General features: G+C 38.7%; 1 protein-coding gene across 1 annotated transcript in view; it reads right to left on the minus strand.

Annotated features, from left to right (window-relative positions):
* Positions 1-26,978, minus strand: part of LOC124789366 — a 385,815-nt gene that overhangs the window by 21,767 nt on the left and 337,070 nt on the right. The window contains exons 8-10 of the mRNA XM_047256693.1: positions 23,417-23,679; positions 19,405-19,455; positions 9,015-9,195 (exon numbers count right to left, since the gene is read on the minus strand). Of these exons, the coding sequence (XP_047112649.1) occupies positions 9,015-9,195; positions 19,405-19,455; positions 23,417-23,679 (495 nt within the window). The remainder of the gene's footprint in view (positions 1-9,014; positions 9,196-19,404; positions 19,456-23,416; positions 23,680-26,978) is intronic.

Here is a 26,978-nt window from a genome sequence, read left to right on the forward strand (position 1 = left end):
AGAGACGACAAGTTACACTCTTTTGTTAATTTTTTAGTCGACCTTTCTTCTTCGCTTGTCTTGAATGTGTCTAGAGGGACATCTTGTGTGTGCTGACAAATGTAAGCATATTTGTATGAGTTAAACATATAATATAACTATTTAATATTATTGTGCACTTTTAATTTGTAAGAGGTGATCCCGATTTCATGTCCGCCTTCCTTGAATTAACCTGCATTCAAGTAATTTACAGCTCAACAATCGCAGCGGCCGATGCAGCCAACGACGCCATTACGTGGCGATATTAACTTATGAAAAATTAGCGGAAGCGGAAAACTTGCCCGCTATTAGCATAATATTAATTTTTCTCCACAGCCGCACGAAGTTGCAGAAATACTTAGCTTTAAGATTCTTATTTTCAGTAGCATAGCCGAGACCCAGAGCCAGGACTCTTGACTACAATACAATGGTTAACGGAGGTAAGAAAATACTCTCGCGCGTGTGTGGGCCGCAATAGTAATTAATAACTAAAGATCTTTTGCTTTAACGTCAACTGACTAGCCGAGGAAATTTATATGAAAAGTTTATTACATTGTTCAACTTAAATATCATTTTTATGAAGGCCCACCACGTAAGTCGGCAACAATCAAAAAATAATAATAACAATAATAATATATACATTAAATTACGACGGACGCGAGATCCTTTAACAGTTGAGTTTTATCATCTGCATAACTAACAATAATGTTAGAATTAACCGTGTTTGGCATGTGACTTGTGTATAGCATCAAGAGTAATGGACCAAGTATAGTTCCTTGCAGCACAGAGAAATGTATTATTCTTATTTAAGATCTCTCCTGCTGTTTTTATAGCTTCTGTACATTGGCTCCTGTTTTATGAAACATAACAAGGTATAGGATTTCCTCTTGCCCCATGCACAACTAACGTTATGCTAATGTTTTATGGCCCACACAACCAAACACCTTTGAGATACCCATTAATAGTCCTACACTTTTTCTATTTCATGTCTAAGTTGTTTATGACATCCTCGATGAGGCTGTAGTTCCTTGCTACAGTGGCAGTAAAGGAATATAAGCCATACACATACAGCTGGTATAAGCAGTGATTTATTACCATGTGTAGAGCTTACCTAAACATGACTGGGGCAGTCCAAGTCTGAGGACAGACTTATTCCAAAGAGACTCCACAAAATATACTGCTGTTGGGAAGCAGAGATGTATTTTTCACTCGTGAGAGAGTGATTAGCTGAGTCCCCACAGAGCAGTTCATGTTCAAAGATGAATCATTTCCTTTGAGAATTAGACAGTTTCTGTGAGAAGAAATGCAGATGTTGGTTGTAATTGTGCAGTAAGTCCTCCCAGAATGACAGCAAGCTCTGTATTTCCCTTTTTCAATTTCTCATTCACAGAATTTTTCAAAAGACTACTCTATCACAACAAGAGAGCTCTTCTTCACTAAAGCACCTCCCTTCGCTCCCACATTCTGTTAATCCGTAATTTCATACCAGCCTCATCCATCCATCCATCCATCCATCCAACCCTAATCATGTAGTTGAACACCACCAACTGGCAGTATTTCGGACCATGTTTTGCACTTGAAAATGATCACTGGATAAAGTTTGGTACCGTAAGCACAACATGAAATGACAATAGTGTAGTGCATTTTTTCATGCCGACTTTTTTTATAGTTACAGTTTTAGCACACTTCATGGCAACAGTTCTGTTACTCGGTGCCTCAAAGGTCAGAGGAATTTCATCCACATTCGATAATTGGCTTAGTTCCATGTTGGGTTTCTTTGATGTTGAATAATAAAGCGATTAAAAGATAATATTTTCTCTTCATACTCTTGTGGCATTTTCTGAGATATTTTGCTTTTGGTTCACACCCTAAGTCATGACACTTCATAAACCTGTAGCACCAACCAAGTCCACCCTTAAAGCCTGTCATGTTCCACTGTAGCGCTGACTTACAAGCACGTATTTAAATCACTTTTGTGTTAATTCAAGTGCCACTTTGACAGTGTCCTTGGATCTATTTCAATACGTCATCGTGTAGTTTTGGCCATTTTGCATTCAGTCCTCTATATGCACATTTAGTTGTTTTTTTCAGTTTTTTTTACAAGCCCGTCATTGGTGGATGGCTGAAATGCTGCTCAGCTGCTCTGTTTTCATGTTCTTCAGCATAGGATGCTATTACTTTCAATTTACAGCCTGCATCACATGAATAGATTTTGCTTTTAACTACTAATAAAAATATTGTATTGTTACTGATAACACAAATCACTTTCAGTTCAACTTTACTAGCCCAGTAGACTGCAATGATGCAGCATAGGCTAGACAATGTTCTGGGTTTGTGATTGCAGGGCAGGAGGGAGACAGTGTTAGCAAACTTGTGAATCTCTGCAACTCATGTTCGCCACATTGGTGCACTACTGCCGCCCGTTGAATCCTTTGTTGCCAGGTAGGGATAGGTTCTCTGCAGCTTCAAATATATGGCCATTTCTAAGACTGTCGGGAATTTTAAATCAAACACTGGACATTTTTATATTAATTTTGAGCATAAGACACACCTAAATTTTTGAGACAACTTTTTGAAGAAAAAAAGTGTGTCTTTTAGTCCGTAAAATATGGTGTCTCGCCAAGATATGCAGAACAGAAGGGCAGTTCGAACAGGGTGCAATCAATAAGGTGCTGACAAGTTTGGGCTGTGTTTTAAAGCCACAGGGCATGAAGAGAAATTCAAAAAAGGCCAAATCGCATAACAACAGAGGCCTCTGGAATGTCCTCCTCCCTCTCAGGAATTTGTAATTATGCTTTCTTGCAATCTACCACACTGGAGATTGATGTGCCTGCAAGAGAGTGTGCAAAGTCTTGCACATTGGGAATTAGATAACTGTCAATTATGGTGTGCAAGTTAATAGCTCTTTAATACCCATATAAATGTCAAGTACCGTCTTTCTTTTAAGACCAGTTTAATGGGTGATGCCCATGCACTATGAGAGGGGTGGACAATTGCTCATTTTAATAGTTCATCTATGGCAGCCTTTGCAGCATGTAGTTTTTGGGAGAAGGTGTCGAGCAGGTGGACCTGAGGTGGTGACGATTCAATGTACAGTTCTGTTACAGACAGCACTGAGCAGAAGGGGTGGAGGGAAATATGAGGCAGGCTTGTCAGTTGCACTGGTGGGTTCATGCACAGTATCTTATAACAGCCCTTCACTAACCTTGGCATGATATCCAGTGGGCTGGTTGAGTCAGTCTGCAAGGTGCACAATGGCACTGTCAGGAGAGAGAATAGCGTCAATGGCTCATGGGTTGAACCTGATATAGACGGGGGTGCATGACAATGATATAAGCTGGTGAGATCATGCCATGCATCTTTCAGTGCAATAGCAACTGTAGCAATATGTTGCAAAGGTGGTTGTTTTTATGCCACATACAAGTGTTGGAGAGGCACATGTTAAAATAATGACTCATCAAGAATAGTAAGACTCAGAGAGGTGCTCATGAGGATTGATGGTGAGAGGGCCATCAGAGATCGACACAGATCCAGTTGAGGGGAGTTTTCACTGATGACGCCGATGATGGGTTGACCACTGTCCTGATGAAGTAAAACTCAGCGAACCAGGTCTGGTAGTGTAGTAAGAAGTTTGCACCAAGGATGGGTTCTGTGACATTAGTGATAAGGAAGGCCCACGGTAATGGGTTGTCAGAACCCAGATTGACATTGACGGTAGTTGGGTTGTACACAGCGACTGTAATGTCATTTGCCTTGTGAAGTAGAATGTGCGCTGTGACAGCAAGACAGGGTGTGCCTGTCAGGGGTGAAGTACTGACATCAGTGCCTGTATCAACAAGTAGGTAGTTTTGTGCTGTGCAGTCAAACAGGCAGGGGTGATAGCTGGAAGGTCTTGTCTGTGATGACTACGTTCTGTGCATGAAGGCAGCTTGACTGATGAGAGTTACCCAGTGCACCTGCTGCAGACTGCTGTTGGAGTTTTGCAACACACATGATAGCTGACAGTTATGAACCACATTCCTGAACTGAGAGTGAAACTACCAGGAGAGAGGGAGAGAGAGAGAGAGAGAGAGAGAGAGAGAGAGAGAGAGAGAGAGAGAGAGAGTGCGCGCGCGCGGGTGTGTGTGTGTGTGTGTGTGTGTGTGTGTGTGTGTGTGTGTGTGTGTCCTTCATGGTGACTGGTGCTGGAAATTCAGGTGGAGTCAGGTGAACTCTGTTGGCCTTGGCAGTGTCATAGCGAGTTGCGTGGTGAGGTGGTTGTGAGGCAGTGATTTGTGCACTTGTAGCTGGATAACTGATGCTTTGTCAGTGCTGGCTGAAGTAATGTATTCTATCAGTGAGCCATAATTTCACACCAAGGGGTTCCTGTTCATGCACAGAGTTGCACCTGTGAGGGTAGTTTAATGACCCACTAAGTTCCCAGAGCCTAGTCAGGCACTAGGTTTGTATCCATCAGGGTTCTGAGGTAGTGCCATAGTTGTAAAGGAGTGCTGTCAACCACTGGCTTCCTCATTAATAACTTGTCTGAGTTGCTGTTCTGATGTCTATGAAACTCTGGAGCAGCAGAGATTTGGCTGTATCATACTTGTTTGCTGTGGTTGGTGTGAAAGTAAGTGACTAATCAAATCCACCTGGTCCCCAAGGTAGTTCAGGAGAGTGGCAAATTTTGCACCGTCATCAATTATCCTATGTGCTGTCATGAATGCACTTACTGATGGTAGACTGCTTTGCAGGTGGATTGGCATGGAATGGTTGAAGCTTTAATGTTGAATAGACAAGTTGTCCCAAGGTTGTAGACGTGGAGTAGGCTGGTGTGTAAGTGGAACCAGTGTACTGAAACTCGCACCATAGGTACAGCAGCACATTCCAAGCCAAACAGACTGATATTCCAAAGCAAGGCCACACAATACACTGTTGCCAAGAGCCAGAATGTAATTTTTCACTCGAAGCAGCGGTGCTGTTAGTCCAGTCCCCACTTGATCTACGATTGCGTCTACAGTACACTGGTCTTTCTGGAACGCAAATAGGCTTTAACTTACTACCCCATGTTTCATCAGGAATGCAGTGGGTCTCTCTGTTCCGTTCATTCACATATTTTTGATATAACTGGCAGAACAGGTACAGTTCTATAATTTTCTGGTTTGTATTCATGAACCTTTTTATGCAATAGTTTTATGGAAGGAGAAGTGCTTTGAATAGAGAGTAAAATTTTTAGTGCACCAATAATATCTCTGTTTGTACCAAGCAGCTAAGTTAGATTCTCTCTGGTACCATACATTCACTTCTTGTACAGTGCCTGAGTTAATGTTGTGTGTATTTACAAAGCTGTAAATAAATATGTTCTAGCTCAGTATTTCTATATGCATCTTATTTATTGAGGCTAATGTACCCTAAACTGGTGACACTGAGAAGAAAAATGGATCCTAAAAAGGCACCTCTCTCTTATGTCATTACAAACTGGAAATACACTTACTCACAGCATGGCTGAGGAAGGGGACTGAATAAGTTACTGGAAAATTATGCAAGACTTCCAGAAATGCAAAATGGTAGCAGACACTGAGTATGAGCAGGAACAATAAAAACATTGTCACCTCATCCAAACCATTATATATCTCCAGAATATATTTTAGAAAATCTTTCACAGTTAAGGGTACCACACCCTGCCTATCTAATCCATGTTAATTTAAGCAAGTATTTGACCCATGTCTGAAAAAACTATTTGATGCAGGACCCTAATATTTTCGCTGTATGTTACATGATGCTAATAGAGTCAACTGTACTAAAATCTACTTTATCCATTTTATAGTTTTTAAGAAATACTTTTTTAAATTTATTAACAAAAAATATTAACTTTTTTTCTGCAGAAAATATTTTATGTGAACTTCCTAACGGGGTAATCCTAATGAATGTAGTACCAGAGGTGGCTTTTTATGTTATGCAGAGTCTCTGAAAATTTCATTCAGTTATCTATGATAATTTCTGATATAATGGGGCATATGTACTGAAAATTTTAATTTGCGAGAAACTGACTTTAAAGAAAAAAATTTTTGAAATTTGTTACTTACAGTTAATTAAAACTAGCCTGCTTCATAAGATGGCCATTCTTTGGCCTCTATCAGGTCTTCCAGCTTCTTTTTCACCTTCCTGGATGTTTGACTTGCTTTCTTGGCCATATTAGATGCAGACCTGTCTGCATTGGCTATCCTCATTTTATCGCAATGCTGCAGCCCAGTGATCATATTTTCACCAGGATTAATTCCCAGATTTTTCAGTACCCAACACTTTCCAACATTACCACAATTGAATGTAATAACAGCATCATGAACTCCTAATTTCATTGTATGCCTACAAATACAGTTTTAGGAAGGTGGTTCCAAATTATGCTATTGAAACGTTCATTTGGGTTGTGTGTCTCCCCATGCAGACATTTCCTTAGAAGGTCAGGATGAGCCAAGTCTCTGAAAATAGATTTAATTGCTGTAATAACAGCAGCAGGAAGAGAATGCTGGTGAGAATAAGATTCTCTAATTGCCTGAGCCCTATTGTATTTGCACCACGAATTTTCCCCTGATAGACACAATCCATGACATGGCTTATCAGTGGAGGACGTTAGGTATAGGCTTAACTTGCAGGAGCTTCTATATAAATAGCCATGAAAGAGGTGAGTATATTTGTAAACAAGCACTGCAAACTTAAGTATAACAACTACTCGCAATCACACTTGAACAAAACTAACCGCGTGTTTGAAAGCGTGTTGTTTACAAACAGCTGAAACAAAAGAGTACCGCCCATTGCATTTGAAGGATAGCCAACACATTCTGGAGTAAAAAAATCCCTAACATGCAATGTAGGGGATATGAAGATCTAAAATACATGCAGAAAAGTAGGTGACAGAAAAGTGGATGTGGCACATAAACACACGTGGTAGGAAAATGCTCTTTAAATGTTTGAAAAATTTTTTTTTCAGCAAAATCCTTTTCAGAGTACTTAAATAAAATCTTAATCTATCGAAATACGATGAAAAGCGAAAATCGATTTTTTTCGACCTGAACCACGGTGTGGTCCCCTTAAATGATAATTGCCTGGTTTCACAATCTAAGATAAATGCCGTAAGAGAAGAGAAAGGAAAGTACTAATCCTAAAAAATCTACTGGGTATTGCAAAGTGCAAATCTCCAACCGATTTATGGATACCAGAACAGCACTATGGCATCAAGCACAAGAAGTCGCACCACATCAAGAACTGTCATCCAGAAGCCTACAACAGTTCACTCAACAATGTGCAGCCAGTTTCCTGTTTGCCGATGATGACCTACAAGCACAGCACCTATCTTCCTTCACCAAAGGTGATGAGTGAGGTCAACAAACTGTACACCGCAGTTATAATACTGTCACCGTATCATCTCACTAGGTGATCCTTCGAGCTTCACAAACCACAACCACACTAGTCTGTACAACTGATAAGATGTCAAGTTCACTGCCAGTTCCCCTACGTTCCTGGAGCTCTGCTCTACAGCGAGCGAGGGGGGGGGGGGTGAGGGGGGGGGGGGGGAGTGAGGGAGGTGGCTGTGTGGGAGCAGGAGTGCTTCGAGTATAGTGTAGACACTGTGGTGGATATTATGCTAAGTAGCTAAGTTTAAGTTAATCTCTCATTGGTATCTACCACATTCACTTTGATTCACTTTGTGCAGTGTGTGAGGTAATGTTGTGTATATATATATTTATCAAATTGTAAATAAATCTCGTTCTGGTTCAGCATTTCTATATTCAAGTTATTTATTGTAACTAACAGCCCACACTTTAATTTTGCTGTATTGAAGAAATTTCTAAACATGATATGATGATTAATCATGTAAGATTTTTCTGGGTGTCCTTTATTATGATGAAATAATTTATGCCTATTTTTAAAGCATCATGCTCTGACAGTGCTGTCTCTAAAACAGCACTTTTGTATTGAGAGGCATACAGATGTGTATTCAGGAGTTTGTAGTTGTACATGTTGGACTTACTGTTGCCATGTTTAAGACATTTGCTTTCATTGTTTTAATAAGATCCCATACTGTTTTTTGAATTTTTCAGTGAATGTATGTTTAGACTGCCTAATTCTACACATTTACAGTTTTTGCTGAATCTGATATACAAAAGGTCTCCTACTTCTCAGGAAAGTGTCTACACATCCATTTGGCAGTCTGCAGACTACTAAAATTTATTTTCTGTCTTATTGCTTTTTCTTAATTTTCAATTTTATATTTTTTTCATTAGTCAGGACTATGTATACAGTTTCTGCTTATCTTATTATGGATTAACATTGCCACTCTCTCATTTTCCATATCACTTCTGTATGAGCTAGTTGTTATACAATCTGCTATGGGAAGATTAAATATTTCTAGCTAATTTAGTTCGTGTTCTGCAAAGCTAGAATATCTGGAGTTAGCTTATTTACTATTATTTCTAATTGGTTTACATTATTTTTCTTGCACTGCATACTCTGGTGAATTATTTTTATATTTGTTTGGCCTAGTACTTTGTCAGTAATTTTCCTCTGGGACTTTTGGATTCTGATTGTGGCCTAAAGTAAGTTTGTCTTGGCTCTTCCTATGACACCATCAAGAAATGTGTGTTTCCTTTTCTGAGGAATTTTCATTGCTTACATCTACAGCAAATTTTACAGATTTCTCCGTGGGACTTACTTGTTTCTCTTAATGAAGAATGGGAGTTGCGAACTTTTTGTCTTATCTGAAATTTGTCACATTTTTGATAATTAAGTAAACCTACAGAAAACCTGTTCTTACCTTGTCTATTTATATGCAACACATCCATCTCACATATACAATTAATTTTAATTCAGAAACTTTAACTCACTTCCATTGGAGCATGCAATACCAGACAGTAACTGAAATAATATATTTGAATGTACTTTCACACTTGAAAAATTCGGTATCCCGTTGTTCATGTGAAATTTATGACACATAATATTTCTTGGTGTAAAATTATTACCTCTGCTGGTGTTATATGTTTTAGACAGACAAATTCGTATATTTTTCTTTCACATATATCAGCAAGCAGTCTTCTTGAGGTTTCCAAGTATTCATCATGGCTGTATAACAAATTATAAAATATGCTGTCGTTCAAAGTCACAAATGCTCTTGCATCCTTATGTATCTCTGATAGTTTGTACCTGAAAGAATAAAAGGCATTATTATTATTATTATTATTATTATTATTATTTACTTTCTCAGACGTTAAGTCCGGTTAAAAATGGAAAGTGACGCGGACCTTGATCAAGGTATTTTATACAACATTTACACCATTTACTGCACTCTATAATAACACTACAGTCCCTCGGGAAACTGTGAGAGCACAGAATTGACAGAAATCATAAAATGTGAAAGTAAAATGTTGAATTTACTCAGTAACAAAATATGCTGAAATTCTGCCAAAAGTACTCACATCAGATAGGCAAGGAAATCATGTACAATAAACATTATTGCCATCTATTGGATAAACAGCAAGCTACAAAGTTTGGTGTGAGATGATTCAAGAGGTTAACACTGAACTGATGAAAATGTCATTTACAGTATATTGAAATGCTATTTCTTGGGTGAAGAGCAAGCAGTGAGGAGTGGTTACAGTCTGGCAGTAGTGATGCAATCACGAATACCTTACTCTTCACCACTGCTAAATGATAAACTGTTTTATAGCAGCCATTGCAGTCAAATGGTTAACAGCAAAATTCTTTGTTCATCACAGCCATCATAAAGACTACCTAGAGTGAAGCTGCTGTAGAGTTCTCAGTTGCAGAAATTCTTGGCTACATAAGTTGACACAGTAGATTTGGATAATAATACTATTACCTTAATACTTGATCTAAAAAGGGTGCCATTATCTTGCCTGAAACTATTAACGAGTGAAACAACTACAGAGCAGAATTTAAGCAAGCAACTATTCTTACTAATGGAAAAAATACTGTTTCTTCCCAAAAAGAAAAAGAAAACAATGACACTTGTGAAACAATTTTTGTTACATTTATTTTTGATGTTTTAAAACTTTGTATTTTGCTTTATAAAACCGAAAATACCTGCTAAATTTGTCTAGAAAACTTGTCTCAGGAGGGGTTGGAGAGGAACCAGAATTATTTGGTACACATGGAACAAACTGGCAACAGAGAAAAACATCCTGCTCTGATAAGGTGAACTTTACATTCACAAGAAGCTTTTATTTTGTAATGTAGTTGATTTGTTTAGTGTAAAATATACTGTATTTAGTGTAAAAACTGTACAGCTTCTCATGATCTCAAAGAAGTTGTCAGTTTAATTTTCCACCAGAAATAACACTGGAGTTAGTGTTATACAAACTGAAAGCAGTCTGTTGTACTGCTGATGTACAAGTATTCATCAATAAGCAATGCTCCACTTTTTCTCGAAGGATAGTTTTTTTTTCATGAATTAAATACATCATATTGCTCCTAAATTATTTGACTGTACATCACTGTCTTCAATGAAGTCTTCATTAAATTATATGGCCTTATGCCATGTGAATGGAAGAGCCTGTATGCCATCCTGGTACCACTCTACTGGTCTGCATCTCAGTGAACTTTTTGTTGCACCAATAACTCCCCCATCATTGCTATAGTCCTTTCCATGGAGCTCATCCTTCAGTGGGCTGAAGAGGGAGAAATCAGAAAGTGCGAGATCCAGGCTGTAGAGCAGGTGAGAAGGAATGCACATCTAAATTTGTAGTCTCCTCTTGGGTGTGCAGTCTCTTTTGTGGCCTTGTGTTATCATGGAGAAAGAAATGGCCATTTGCATTTTTGTGGTCACAAACAAACTGTAAACTTTTCTTCAATTTCCTAGAGTCTCACAATAGATTTCGAAGTTAATTATTTGACCATGAGAGAGACATCGAACAGAAAACCCCTTCAGGGCCTCGATGACTGTAATCACAATGTTATCAGTTGAGTGTACTGTTGCGAACTTCTTCATGAAAGGAGACGTTGTGTGGTGCCACTTGAAACAGGACATCCTCCTCTAGCATTAGTTTTCCTCAACAGTAGTTGTCGATAGCAGTATTATTTTTTGAATTGTGGACAGGTCAATATTATCTCAATTGCTTTTCTGAAAACTTATACACAGTATGTTACATTTCAAGCTAAAATGTATGAAAAGGAATTACTTTATAAAATATTTTAGTCTCTATAATCAATAAGTACTAATTCTGGATGTACAGTTGAAATTACTTTTTTAGAAACATTTGAATTTATTGGCACACTTAAAATTACTGTTCTTAATTATACAATCTTGTACAGTTTACTATGTTTATTTCTGGATTCATTTATGAAATAATGATCAAAATTAATAATGTAGCAGAAACCAATAGAAATTCATTCGTTAAGAAAATTTGTAAACCCTTTGGAATATTGTCATTTAGCAGAGGGTGGGAGTCATAAGCTTGCCTCTGATGTGATCGGATGTATTTTTGTATTCTTGTGTGAACAATATAGTTTCAGCTTTGTTAATGTGAAAAATCAAACTACTGTATGACGTACTAAAATGTGAAAAATATATTTACGTAGAAATTCAAACCAACCATGAGGACTTGATGTGAGATTTTCAGCTTCAAGAATCAGATCCTAGACAAGAATAACTTGAGCCATCTCAGTATGACAAGCTAAGTAAACCTGAAAGTTTATTGTAGTCTTTGCTCCCCTCAATTCTTGACAGAAGACTTTGCTTACTAATTACCTGGACTGGACATTTTTAATGTGGACAATAGACGTAATCAGGAAGAAGGGATGAGACTACACACTCCAATCAATGCTTCATTTCAAGCTCAAAGACGTAAATCCAGCATTTCACAGGAAATCATCATCATCAGACTCTTAACAGGCAATCAATTTGCCACAGATGGCCCTTCTTTCCTCTTTCTGCTCTTCAGCTAGGCTTCAAGAAACTGAGTAAGCACAAACCTCTGAATATACTATGCGGTGGACAATTGTGTCAGGCACTACCGACAGATTTCAAAGTGAGCACTGAGTTGTTAGATTGTTTTCCGATCAGTCACTTTGAATAAGAGTGTCCACATTTTGAAATACTGCAGGAATCACAACAGTATCGCCAGCCCAGTTCTGACATATTTCCTCTCCTTGCTCTGTTCATGACAGATGATTCGCTGAATGGTTTACAGTACTTTGAATTCACTGCCCAGTGTCTGTAGACATTCTATAAATACCTGTGAATATTTATAATGGTTTGCTTTTCTACCAAAAGAAATTCAATAAATACTCTAAGTTGTAGATGCCATTCTGAAGGCCAGTTAAAGCACTGCCACCCACTGTAAGTCACTGAAAACATACGAGATGAAGTGAAAATACTTAAGCAAGTCACAAACCAAATTACAATTTCTTTGAACAGCAATTGGCTGAGAAGGAAATATGCTGCCACTACTTATTGAACATCCCTTGCATGTATAAATGTGCAATCAGTTAGCAATTCTTTGAGACTGAAACAATTATTTGGTTACCATGAGAGCAGTAGAATATGTCAACTTCAAAATATTCAGGGTATCAGAATTCAACACACACACACACACACACACACACACACACACACACACACACACACACACACACACACTCGCGCGCACGCCACTACTTTCATATGTATGCAAGGAGAAAATCTGTTACTTTCAGAAATGCCACTTTTCCTCCTACAATACTCAGCTGTTGTCTCTATTTAATATTTCAAACAAGCATTTATTTAACTCTATACAGACCAGTATCAGCTGTCAATATACTGGAAAAGTCAGGAACTATAACAGTAATATTAGAGTTCTGCAGAATTTACATTCCTGAGTGCAAGTATTCCGATAAATTTCAGAAGGAGTGGCTCAAGAGATATTCTTTCACTTTGTTTTTGAATATTTAGGATTTTCAATTTCCTGCCTGATGTCCATTGCCAACCTGTTTTAGACTTCTACATCAAGATGTGGAGGAGGCTCTGAACGCACTGGGTGTAGCTGGTTGTAAACTGTTGCTCATGTTGACGGAAATGTTGCTTGGTCTTCTGAGGTCACACTCGTTTGCTTCTGTCTGCCAGCTGCATTTGAGAAGGAAGACTGCATGACATGTGGTGTGAAAGGTTCACCTCACCATCTGCAGCATTATGGCCAGAGAAGATCACTATTACCACTACCCCTTTGTGGTTGGCAGATAATGACTCAGATGTTTGTTGGTTTGAGGGATGTAAGAAGTCTTTATAGAAGTATTCCTTCTGTCCTTTCTGGTCTACCGGTTGTGTAGCAGGTGATTTTGCCACTGTAGGTGAAGATTTGGTGGCTTGTTTCACAGATGGAGGAGGAGGAGATAGAGATGCTACTGTGATACTGGGGGATTTGACAACTGCAGGGCTGAATGTGAGGTCACAAGTCTGTGTAGTTACGTCCTTCATCGAGCAAGGTGTAGCAAGAACAGTACTGTAAGAGCCATATGGTAAAACAGAGGGCTTTCGACTAGCCAACAGCTAGTGAGCGACAGGGAAAGGCATTTTTCCTTCAGCTGGATCTTCTGGATGGCCCCTCCCATCGAGATACACGGGACATTCTTGGGATGAGGCAGCATGGTCGCCATTGCAGTTGGTACAGCAGGGAGGAGGAGGAGGTAGGCAATCACCCTATGAGCATTCCTGCCACAAATAACACATTTGGCCATGTTTTGGCAGGACATTCCAGTGTGGTTGTAATGTTGACACTGGTAACAGTGCATTGGGTATGGAATGTACAGTCAGGATGTGATGACTTCATAATCTGCTTTGATCTTTGATGGAAACACTATACTATCAAATGAGGGAAAGAGAGTATGCAGGCATGAAGGATGCATCAACCTTTTTCTACACCCAACGGAATGCAGTGATGCCCTGATCAGAGAGCTAAGTTTGGATTTCTCCCTTGGTCAGACCATCAAACAGCCTAGTGTAAATAACACCACACAAAGAATTCAGCATTGGATGGGCCTTGACACTAACAGGATAGTTGTGGAGGAGCAAAGCTGCAAGCAGTTGTTTGCTTTTGGAGACCATTTGTGATTTTCAAGCCAAAGTGCCGTTACATAAATGAGAGCAGGATTTTACAGGGCCTGCAATTGCATCAACACTTTTCAGAATAGTAACTGGACTAACTGTTGCAAAGGAATGACTGTCTTCCCTACGTGATGTCATGAGGAACTGAGGTGCAGCTGGGAGCTTCTTGGAATCTTTAGCCTCATTTCATTTATGTTTAGGAAACAATAGTCCGAGATGGTGATGGGCTGATTGTGAGAAAATCTGCCACGAGTTCAATGGTGCACTCCTTCCAACTGGAGACCCACTCAGAGGGGGTGGGGGCTCACCCAACTTGTGATTGTTGAAACCTCCCAAACTTCAGACAGAGAGGCCAATTGGCAGTTTGGGACAGTCGCTGGTCAGGCAATCACCTCTCCCTGGGTCTGGCCCAAAACAGGGGGTATGTGCGAATCCTACCCACCAACCTGGGGCTGGGAATTATGCATTACCCAGTCACCTGTCAGACACATGGGCTAGCCTCCAGAAGTGCACAGGAAGGACATGTTCCCCAAGCATGAATTCACCAAAGAGTGGTGAGCCCCCCCCCCCCCCCCTCTCTCTCTCTCTCTCTCTCTCTCTCTCTCTCTCTCTCTCTCTCTCTCTCTCTCTCTCTCTGTGTGTGTGTGTGTGTGTGTGTGTGTGTGTGTGTGTGTGTGTGTGTGTGTGCGTGTGTGTGTGTGTGTGTGTGTGTTCTTCTGAAATCTTGTTTATGTTTTCTGTGGATTCCCTAAATTACTGAGGCAAATTGTGGGATGGTTCCGACTCCAAGGCCACAGTCATCTATCTATCTATCTATCCATTCATCCAATCCTTGGTAAATTAGACCTAGAAGAATGTAAATGCCTACGAATCATTTTTTATCCTTGTTCTTAATTTCAGTTCTATGAAATGCTCAATATCCTTGTACATTTAGAAAGTATTTTTGCCCAGCAAAAAATCACAGAGGACCAGGAGCAATTTACATTGATGGTCAGTAATTTGCACCAAGGAGCAACTGTCATTTCTCAAGATGGTGTTTATCATTCATTGCACCGAGTCCCCAAAACAAAAGCTTAAGCAGGTCCTGTATTATGAGCGAAGAGGTGAAAAACTCCATCAGAATTCTGGAGACACAATCTATAGTGGAAGTTAGTGTGGTCTTTTAAGAGTGGCTACTCCACACCTGGCAACAGCAGTTGCTTCTACAGGTGCAATTAACCCAGACAGTGCACGCGTAGCAGCCCTTTGATAAATTGTTGCGGGTAGCCAATCATGTCCACAGCACATTAGACTTGGCAGTTATAGCGGCTGCAGCACCAGCAGATGCTGACGGTAAATGTCACAGTCAGGCACAAAAGGCCTCAGAAGAATGCTGATGTTGTTGCGCACTGGAGGCATTTCAGTGAATGCTGAGTAAGACCACATCTCAACAAGATTTACAAACTATACCGCAAAAGATGGCTGGCTGACTGCAGGCATTCGAGCTTCAAATAGGTTGAGACAAATGGCAATGAGCACAACATTCTACTAATCTGCCAGGACTGCGGACAAGCTCAAGATCCTGCATTGACCATCTGCTGGTGTTTTAGGCAGTTTGGGCCACAGGCTTGAAGTGCATGAGGCTGAGTGATTACCAGAATGGTAATAGTGCTTTGCAATAGGCACCATGGACCATGGCATCATCGGTATATGAAACTTTTACTAGTAGTAGTTCCTGAACCACAGTGCAATATTGACATACCTGTGAAGAATACACAACCACCTGTCTTTGCAAATCAATTGGTCATTCAACAGAAACATGTGGGAAAATCAATTGGTTGCACATTGCTGACAGACGATCTGGGTTAGTATTTCTGGTGGTCACTCATTCATAAGTCAACAACCTGCCACGCATTGCTAGATGGACCTTCTGTGTTTTGTGGGTGCAGATTGAATTTCAGCATTGATTTGAATGACACATTTTCTCATGGTAATGGCTGGTTAACAGTAGCAGTTGTACGTGGTGGGAGTGGTGTCCCAAACGTTTCTGGATTGGAAAGCTTCGTCGACAGAGACATCATAGCCTACAAAACGTATCATGTTACCAAAAATGCTAATAAAGACTTCGGCAAATCAGCATATATGTCCCCTTCACCTTTTGTCCTGTATACCCGTAAGAGAGCTAAAATTAATGTAAATGAAAGTGTATTTATTTGGTGTAAAGGAAAAGGTGTTTGTGAATACATTAAATTCATTGGAGATTGTACACTGTATTTTCATAAATAAAGTTATTGATTGAGGTGACACATTGATCTGTATACAGATATGCAACCGACTTGGATTCCCTGGAGCCACTGCAGCTGTTAGGCATCAATAATACTAGTATGAGGACACTAGGTTGCATGGAACTGGCAACCGAGATGTGGTTCGCTACTCCTTCCAAGTGGATATTTGTAGTGGTATAAATTTCCCAACCTATCTTAGGAGCAAATTTCCCTGCACATTTTGCACTGCCTGTGGACTTGTCTAAGGCCTGGCTGAGAAGTCAATCCAAATGGCTCTGAGCACTATGGGACTTAACATCTATGGTCATCAGTCCCCAAGAACTTAGAACTACTTAAACCTAACTAACCTATGGACATCACACAACACCCAATCATCATGAGGCAGAGAAAATCCCTGACCCCACTGGGAATCGAACCCGCGAACCCGGGTGCGGGAAGCGAGAATGCTACCGCATGACCACGAGCTGCGGACGAAGTCAATCCAACAGTAGGAAAGTCTGTGGGGTTTTGAAGTTGGTAGGATGGTAGGACATTTCATGTCAGCAATATACATCAACAACCTGTTCTACAGGTATCGACGCTGCTGCAGGGCTTAAAGCACAATACTTTAAACAACTTACATACTATACCTGGACCACCAGTTGAACGGTGTGTCTATAGAAGTGCACCAGATAAAATTCTGGAAATTAAAACTGTTTTTGAAGAGATTGCATTCTGGTAGCCTACAGCATTCAGGTAACACCATGGCATCTCCACTACATATTGTCAGGAAGAAAGGTGGTACCTGGCATCCTTACAGGGGTCACTGAGGATTAAATGCCAGTACCATTCCAGACAAATCTCCTATTCCACATATTCAAGATTTCACTTATGCTTTGGGTGATACAACAGTTTTTGCAGACCTGGATTGCCACAAGGCCTGAAACCTGATTCCTTTAGCACCTATGGACGTTCCAAAGACAGCAGTGATCACATCTTTCAGCCTTTTGTTCTTGAGCATGCATTTTTGACTTAAAGGTGTGGTGCAGAGCTGGCAAGGGTTTATTGACAAAATGCTGCAGGGATTGCTGTTTCATTTTGTGTATCTCGATGACATTTTGGTATGCTCTGCTGATGCACAATTACATGCCAACATTTGGATGATGTACAGCAAAGGTTCCAAGACTACAATGTGGTACTGAAGTAAGACAAATTCATGGTGGGTAAAAGTGAAGTGACTTTCCTCAGTTATAGAGTTTCATGTGATATAATCACTCCACTGTCAGAAAAGTTGACTTCGTTGTGAGAGATGCCACTTCATGTGTTTCGTGCAGTTCCAATCTCCTAAGCAAGTGGTGCAGTTGCAGTCCTGAAGAATGACAACCTCTCTAAGGCACAAAAGGCAGATTATCAGCTGAAAGACTTACTGATGTATCAGTCTGTGAGTCTGTGACACCAGCAGGTTGAAGTACCTGGTTGTGGTGTCAAGTTGTGGTGCAATACCTCTTGGCAGGCACCACGACCCTATATCACACAAAAATTTTGCAAGATAACGTTTGACAGTGTGCACAATCTGGCACACTTAGGGATGAACACCATTGTTAAGGTAACATAACATTTGGCATTTTTTGCAAATGCATTCATCACATACTAGTTGGTGTGCTTCAGCTATTCCCTTCACATTGTGATAGATCAGGGCAGGCAGTTTGAGTCCAGCCCATCCAGCAAGCTGGCTAAACTGAGCAGATTCCAATACCGCCACACGACCAATTACCAACCATCCAGCAATGGTATGGTGGATAGGTAGGAAGAGGTAGCATCACATGCTGAAAGCAGTCCTCATTTGCCACCGGGAAAGTTGTACTGTTGGTATTGGTGTTGGTGTTGTAAACAGCTTATAAGGCTGATATCAGTCCTTCAGTGGCTGAGATGGTATATGGAGAGCCATAAGGATCATAGTGGAGTTTCTCACCTCTGCACTGCTCTTGGACCCAACAGAGAGACACTTTTTGGTATAGGGGATTTGGAATAACATGGCAAACATTTGATAAGCACTGGCTGTGCATCACAGTTACACCATGTTTTCTTGCACAAGACCCTAACAGACTGTTCGCATATCATGCTGTGCACTGATTCCGTGCAGACACCTCTTCAGCCTCCATATACAGGACCCAACCAAGTTTTGTGGCAACATAAACACATATTTGAGATTCTGCAAAATGGGAAGGCTAGTGACGTATCAGTGGAAAGACTGAACCCAATATGGGAAATTCAGACAACGAGGCGAGTAATGCGATGGAGAACAGGGACAACATTTCCACAACCATGCAACCAGCAGATGATAAACCTAGTCCTGGGCAATTCATGCTGGTCTCACAGGCACCTGTTCTACTTGCCAAGTCTTTGCAGCTGAAGACTGTCTGCACAAAAGCTGGCAAAGTTATAAAATTCAAGCACCCCTATGTTCCTAATATTCTCCACTTTAAGGAGAGTGCTTTATGGGAAAAGACATATCCCCAAGTGAAGTTCAATAGACACTCTTTGGAATATGCAGACAGTGAGCAGTAATTGTTCTTTGATTGCATTGTCATTCTGAGTGCTTTCTGTTGAGGACAAAGTCATGATATCTCATATGTAGGTACTGCAATTTGATTACTACTACTACAACTACTACTACTACTACTACTACTGAAGGGGGCATGGCAAGAGCCATAACAGAACAAGAGCAAGAAACAAAGAAAAAAATTAATAAAAAGTTAAAAGAAATGGAGGAATTATGAGAAGATGCTTTAGTGAATGTGTGGTCTAGTGAATCTGACAAAGAAACAGCAGATCAGAAATTAGAGACAGAAGTAGACATTAGAAAAATTTAAGGGAAATTGATCAGAGGCCTGAATGACAACCAACAAGATAAGCCTTTGCTGATTCATGTAGTGTATGTCAATGCTTGGTTTATCAGCGTTCCTTATAAGAATGCTTACAAATCTACTGAAATCAAACCATTTTCTGTTGACCTCTCATATACAAAAAGCCACACAGTAGCCAAACAGCATACTAGAAAATAGAGCTCACCCATTATGTGTGTATCCAACTCTGTCAGCTTCTCTGAATGCATCCAGCAACCTAATGACAAATTAGAACTGTTACACTTAATTTATTACATTTTCAATTTAGCACATTGAAACAGTATACTCTAAGTTCTACTAGATTTTGATTTTATAAAAACAGCATTATTTCTAAAAAAAATTAATCCCTGTAAGTAAGGCTTGCTCTTACTCACTCGCAAATGTCAATAAATTAGATATGTGTAATGTAATTTAACTGCAAAGGAGTCAATGGGTAAAAGGAGAATGACATCTTTGAATTCATACTACTCCATTTATTCATACATACTCCATAAATGCCATCATAGCTGAGGTCTTCAGGAATGTAGGTTAACAGGTAGAAGCAGTCATTGACAGCTACTACTATAAAGAATACTAACAACCAACTACGAATACTGTTATCTACTTAGATTCTTAACTTTAATCATTATTTCTAAATTAATTTTTTCAAAGTATTATGTATCAAGATATTAAGTGTATTAGTAGAAAAGGAGTTATTTTCATAACTTTTATGTTTTGACCTACTACTGCATACATCTAAATAACTTTACAGGTTTCTGATAGATCTATGAGCAGTCTATGCACAGGAAAAGCTGAAAGCTGAGATCTATTTAATATGAATATTAGAATTAAACAGAACTTATATTCCGGAGTTCAAATATTGTGAAAAATTATAGGACGAGTGGCTGATTTCTTTTTGTGTCATCAGTCTTCTGACTGACGAGGTGGTCGAGACATTGCAGCTCGTGCCTCTTTAATTTCAACTGTCTGAACATCATCCGGAAATACTGAAGAATGGGATACAACTCATCAGTTTTGACTGATAACACTGTATGTAAACCACAGAGGATATATGACAAAACACTTGAAAGCATAAACCAGAAACAAAGAAATGTAGGACAGAGAACAGAGATCACAGACGTACATCAAGTAAACCCATATTTGTAATGTAACCATATAATGTAACAAAACAATGAAAAATTGAAATATGTCACAGAGAACAGAGATTGTACATGTTCATTACAGAAACGCATAATTATAAAAGAACCTTCTGTAAAGAAAAAAAACAATAAGAAGAGAAAATGATTTATCGAAGTGCATAAAATAAATGAAAATGGGACAGACCTGGGAATTAGTGGGTTTCTGGTGGGCACAACCTAAAAAGAGAACTACAAACATAGCCACAATTTATCACACAACATAAAAAATATGACAAATCAGACATTGATATCCTGTTCTTCAACTGAGGAAGAGGATTCTCATGTTACTGATGAAGGAAAAAGTGACCAACCTGACATTGGTATTGCCAATGCTGAAAACAACAACATACCTAACATTGGTGTCCTGTTTTTCAGATGAGTTATGTAGGCCAGCTGAAGAATAGGACACTAGTGTTACCAACAGTGAAAGGAACAGCATACCTAACATTAGTATCTTGTACTTTAGTTAAACTATGTAGGACAGCTGACGGACATGATTGTAGTACTAGCCACACTGAACAAAACATATGATCTAACATTGGTATCTTGTTCTCTCGTAGATCTATAAATTACCTATTGTGGACAAAACTACTAATCTTACATAGGTATCCTGTACTTCAGTTGATCTATATAGGTGAGCCAAAAAATAGGATACTAGTATTACCCATAACAAAAAGAACAACAAACCTGACACTGATATCCTATTCGTTATCCATGGTGGATACATTAGTAAATTAAAATATGTACACCGATTCCTTAAAATAACGACCAACAACAAAATCGATACATAATTTCTTTCTTTCTTTTAATGACACAGTTATTTATCTATATTTATGGTTTTATGCTTTGCTTCCCAAGATAACAGATTTATTATCTATGGTTGAGAAGTAAACAAATTATCATCTATGACTTAAATATGACATCATTGGTCAAAGCCAATGAGTTTCATCCCATTCTTCAATTCACCCAATCCAATGTGGGAAGAAGTTTTTGGAGAAGACACACAGGATGTTTGGACTGGTTTCAAGCATACTCAATTGACATTTTGTCCAGAGATGTTGCAGGTAATTCCATCAAGTTGATTCATGCTTCATTGAAGAAGGTTTTCAGAAGGTCAGTGCACTGTGTTCATTAACAATCAGCTTGAAACATGGATCCATCACCTAAATATTGGCTCTTGGACTGGACAGCATGTTGGAGGGTCCTACAAAACACCTCAAATTACTCTTGATACTGATGGGAGGCATCCAAAATTCATCCAGAATACTGGCTGAAAATATGCCTGACCCACTTCCCTGGTGAACACATGAGGTGGCATGCCTGAAATGTACATTGGTACCAAGCCAACTTCACACTCTTCTACAACAATCATCAGACAAATCTGGCACCCATCTGTGAACAGAAACTGGCAACATTAATCTAGGTATCCTTCCAGGTGTTCCCTTGCTGACCCTCTCTGTGCACAATGACACTGGGCGTTTGTGCAATTGTTAAAAAAAAAAAAACTTAGAAGTTAAACAGATTATATGGGTCAGTTCTGTAGCAGCTGCGTTGACACAGCCCTTCCAGTTGCCTCTAACAATGCAACACACAGTTCTGTTGCATTTTTCTCAGGTACCTATGAGCCATAATTTACTGGAATCAGCCGTAAGTTTGAATTTTTGATGATCATTTTAAGGCAAATATTCAGCTTTTCATCTCTCACCATAGCAGCTGAATGTTTGAATGACATTGCTACATTGTATACCAACTTGCAAGCAGCTTCCTGTGCTAGCAACCCTCCTTGCCATAAAGAGATCTATGCCCACTTGGTCTATGCTTGAAAAGAGCCTTCAATACATGTCAACAGATTGAACAATCTACTCAAATCACGTTGTTCCATTCACAACTGGAAACATGGTGCACCCTAATGTGTCCCATTCACAACTGAAAACACACTGCACTCTAATGAACTGCACTGAGATTGCATGTTTACGTTTACTGCTTGCTAATCTCATAGCATGAACTATCATGTTTTGGAAGAGCACAAAAAAGGTGCATTCACAAAAAGTAACATTATGAGGAATCATAAATGGGGCTTCCAACATGTTATCCAGTTCCTACAGGCGGTACAAAAGTTCTGAATAATATGCACAAAATGAGACTGAAGTTCTGTAAGTGCTAGACTCAATCAATTCATGCTGTCTGCCTTATAAATCACAGGTAATTAATGTATAATTCATTTCCAGTAGCCATACTTATGGACTATAATTATTTTGAACCATCACTGTATGTATAGCTTGTCCATTTACTTTGTGAGATCACGATACAATGCTGATGTTTCATAATGTTAATGTGTTACTAGTGTCATCCTGAAAGTGGCACAAGTTATTAATTGGATGACTCTGCTGAATGCCAGTCTCTTAAAGGACCGCTAAATGTGGTCATGTACATAAAATGTTTTGTGACAACTTCAAAAAGACATTTCACTCATGTTTCTACCTTTTTACTTTGTTTCATTTTTCAGTGAAGTGATTATTCAAAATTCACTTCACATTCTTTGTTCTTTTTCATTCAACTAACTTAATTCACAATTAAGTAGTGGCCTTCAGAAATTTCTGTCTTTTACCTTCATAAGGGAGAGAGACTGCTTGGTGCCACAAAACAGGCAGCCTGTCACAGTCATTAAAATGACTGTGCAAACATTTCACTTAAGATGGACATTTACAACCATCAGATATCTCTCCTAAAAGTTAATGCTAGAAGATAAATATATTAAGCATATTAAAAAAATAAATATATTAAGCATATTAAGCAGTGACTTCAAAGAACATACGCATAGCAGGAGAGAAAGATAGATAGATAGATAGATAGGGAGAGAGAGAGAGAGAGAGAGAGAGAGAGAGAGAGAGAGAGAGAGAGAGAGAGAAATCAGGAATTTCACTGATATAAAACAGGTATTATCAAACTGTTGGTGCAATTTTAGCATAGAATGGTCTTGATTTAATTGTTTGTACTTACATTTCTTCTAAGCTGAGAACAACTCTGTGCTGATATGCAAAGTAATGCAGTTCTGATCGAGCTTGGAACATAGCAAAGACAGTAATGGCCTCCTTGTCTCTGATTATTATGTGAGCACGTTCATCACCTTCCACAAATCCAACTCTACAAAATTCAAAGAGACGTTTGCTTTGAAATGCTACTGGCACACCAAGCTGCGCTGCATCTCTTGCGAGGTATTCCCATTTGTCGACATCAATGTCATTAGTTTTATTTGATATTATCTGTCAACAAAATATACATTTAATAGTTCTTTATTTTCATAAAAGTTAAAAAAAAACTACTGTCTACTTTGTTATTCAACATGAAATGTAAGTCATTTACAAAAAAGCATCTGTGTTATTAAGTAAAGATTCAAGGTTACTGCATTATCTGCAGAGTAACAGCAAAAATATATTTAGAATTCTTAAATATTAACAGACTGAGATACTTCATTTAAAAGCAGAATTTATGCAACAACTGGAAGAAGTACAATCCGAGACTGAAGAAGTAGCCTGTCCAATGTATCCAGAAACACAGCTGCCAGTTACATTGAAAAATTAATTCTGCCAATTAAAGTAAGCGCATATAAAATAATGTGATGTAATACAAAGAATGACAAATGCGGAAACAGACAGTTCACTTTCAGGCTATACAAATTAAAATTTACAAGTAGCAAGTATTATCAATAAACTGCTTGTTAAATGTGGCAAAGTAAATGTATCCAAATGATTGTAAAGATAATGCAATACTCCTTGCATACATATTTTTCTGCATCCATGTGTGCAAGTGCACGTGCTGCAGGTTTCTGTAATTCTGTATTTGAAACTCTGTAATGGAGCCAGTGTGTCCAAGAGCATGGTTATCTCAGACAGATCAAAGTTCTTAGGAATGGATTCATCTGCAATATGGTTAATCACAATGATAATGTGATCCAATCACTCCTTAGACATACACAACGACCTGTGCCTCTACCCTTCATTCGATGCCTGCGAAACCTTACATTTCAGCAGGATAATGCACAACCGCGTGTTGCAAGTCCTGTACGGGCCTTTCTGGATAGAGAAAATGTTTGACTGCTGCCCTGGACAGCACATTCTCCAGATCTCTCACCAACTGAAAACGTCTGATGATATGTGGCCAAGCAACTGGCTCGCCACAATATGCCAGTCACTACTCTTGATGAACTGTGGTACCTTGTTGAAGCTGCATGCGGAGCTGTACCTGTACATGCCATCCAAGCTCTGTTTGACTCAATGCCCAGGTGTGTCAAGGCAAATCTATTCTGCAGTGTCTGAAAACTCTAGAGGGACTTATTTATATTGCTATCCACCTGAGTGATCTCATAATTTATGATGGTGATTTCAAAATAAAACATAGCGATTGTTTTATCTGGTGATTTTGAACCTACTTTTTTAGGTCTGATCTTATAGCAGGAGGCAGATTTTCCAACATGTAGGCAACTGTACACAATACAAAAATTAGATTTGTTTCAGAAATTTGGTGATGAGCAACTTACTAACTCATATTTATTTTACAGAAATATTACACGTTAATATCAAGAGCTCAGATGGAAATGTATCTTTACTAAATCAAGTACCAGGTGCAAAAGAAGGTGTAAACCTGAATTATTGAGTGTGGAAAATCATTTTGAAGCAGCAGCTATACAGTTGTATGAAATACAGAGAAAAGTCATAGTCACAGCAATATACAGACCACCTACTGGGAATACAGACATATTCATTAATCAATTAGAAGCACTGCTTAACATTCTTTTTACTGAAAGAGCCACTGTAGTTGTCTGTGGTGTTTTCAACATACACCTTACGAATGAAAGTAGGATAAAAAATCAATTCTTAAATCTATTATGTAGTTTTAATCTGTTTCCACACATACATGAATCCACAAGAATAACATATAATACAAGCAGTCTTATAGATAATATATTTCGAAATGTACAATCCACAGGAGTAGAAGTAACAAATAATGATTTGGGATTATCAGACCATAATGGTCCTGTCCTCAAAATTCCATCAAGGCCATTGCAAGAAAAAAAAAAGTGTACTCATGTATAAAAGAAAATTTGCCCCTGAAAACTGTAGAATTTACACATATCCTAACTAGAGAGTGCTGGGCAGAAGTGCTGTCCCTAACAAATATAAATGATGCATATAACACTTTTTCTTCAATTTTTATGGGATGTTTCAAAATGTGCTTTCCAAAGAAGCTGTCAAGACTCACATCACGTCACAATACAAAGCCAAGTTCTTGGACCACAGTTGGCATCAAAACTTCTTGTGGAACTCTAAAGAAACTAAATTCAAAATTGAAGGTATCTATAGATCCACACTTCATAGAATATAGTATATCAAAACGTAATTACCAAGGTAAAATTTATGAGTAACGACAACTTAATAAGACAGTCTGATAACAAATCAAAAGCCATTTGGGGCACTGTGAAAAGTGAAACAGGAAAGAGAGACAAAGGCCAGGATATCATTCTCAAAAACACAGAAAATGCCAATATTAAAAAAACAAGATTTGCCAAATTACATCAACAATTATTTCATAAGTGCAACAGTTTCATTAAGCTCTAAATTTACAACCCAAGAAAAAAGCTGAATTTCCAAAAGCTGCATGTAGCTGAGGATAAATCCAACAGATGAACATGAAGTGTTCAAAGTAATAAAAAGCTTGAAACCTAAAATGTCAGCAGGAGGTGCCTGTTTATATCATAACAAGGACAGCTGCACAAATTGCAAGGCCCTTGGCATAAATAGCCAACTGATCATTTAGTGAAGGAGTGTTTCCAGAAAGTATGAAAATGTCAAAAGTGAAGCCATTATTCAAAAACGACGACAAGCATAAGGTAGAAAACTATTGGTCAATATCCCTCTTTCCAGCATTTTCCAAAATAATAGAAAAATTAATGAAGTACAGAATCAACAAATATCTAAATGACCATAAGTTACTAAATAGAAATCAGCATTGCTTCCAGGGTGATAAAAATACAGAAACAGTACTAATGTGCTACATTGAACAAATAATCAAAACTCTAGAAAAAGACAACAGTGTAGTAGGAATAAATTTAGGTGGCTCCAAAGCATTTGACACTGTCAATCATGGCATTCTTTTAGAAAAACTGGAAGCATTAAGTATTCATGGTACAGGGAAAAAGGAGTTTGAAACATATCTACACACATTGCAGGACTGATGTCAGATTACTCCAACTACAAAATAAATTTAGTATCAGATGCAAGAAAAGTAGAAATAGGAGCACTGCAAGGCAGTATTCTAAGTCCCTTACTGTTCCTTGTCTACATAAATGACTTCCACACCTCAGGTACAGCAGCCACCAAGGCCATACTACTCGCAGATGACACTAGTGTGACAATAGGTGCACCGAAGCAAATGCTGCAAACAACTATTGATCAAGTAATAAAGAATGTCCACACTTGGTTCAATGCAAACCGGTTGACATTAAATGCAAATAAAACAAATTGTATGCAGTTTAGGAAAATATGCCAAAATGTAAATCTTGATC

This window comes from Schistocerca piceifrons, chromosome 3 (assembly GCF_021461385.2).
Source record: "Schistocerca piceifrons isolate TAMUIC-IGC-003096 chromosome 3, iqSchPice1.1, whole genome shotgun sequence".
NCBI lineage: Eukaryota > Metazoa > Arthropoda > Insecta > Orthoptera > Acrididae > Schistocerca > Schistocerca piceifrons.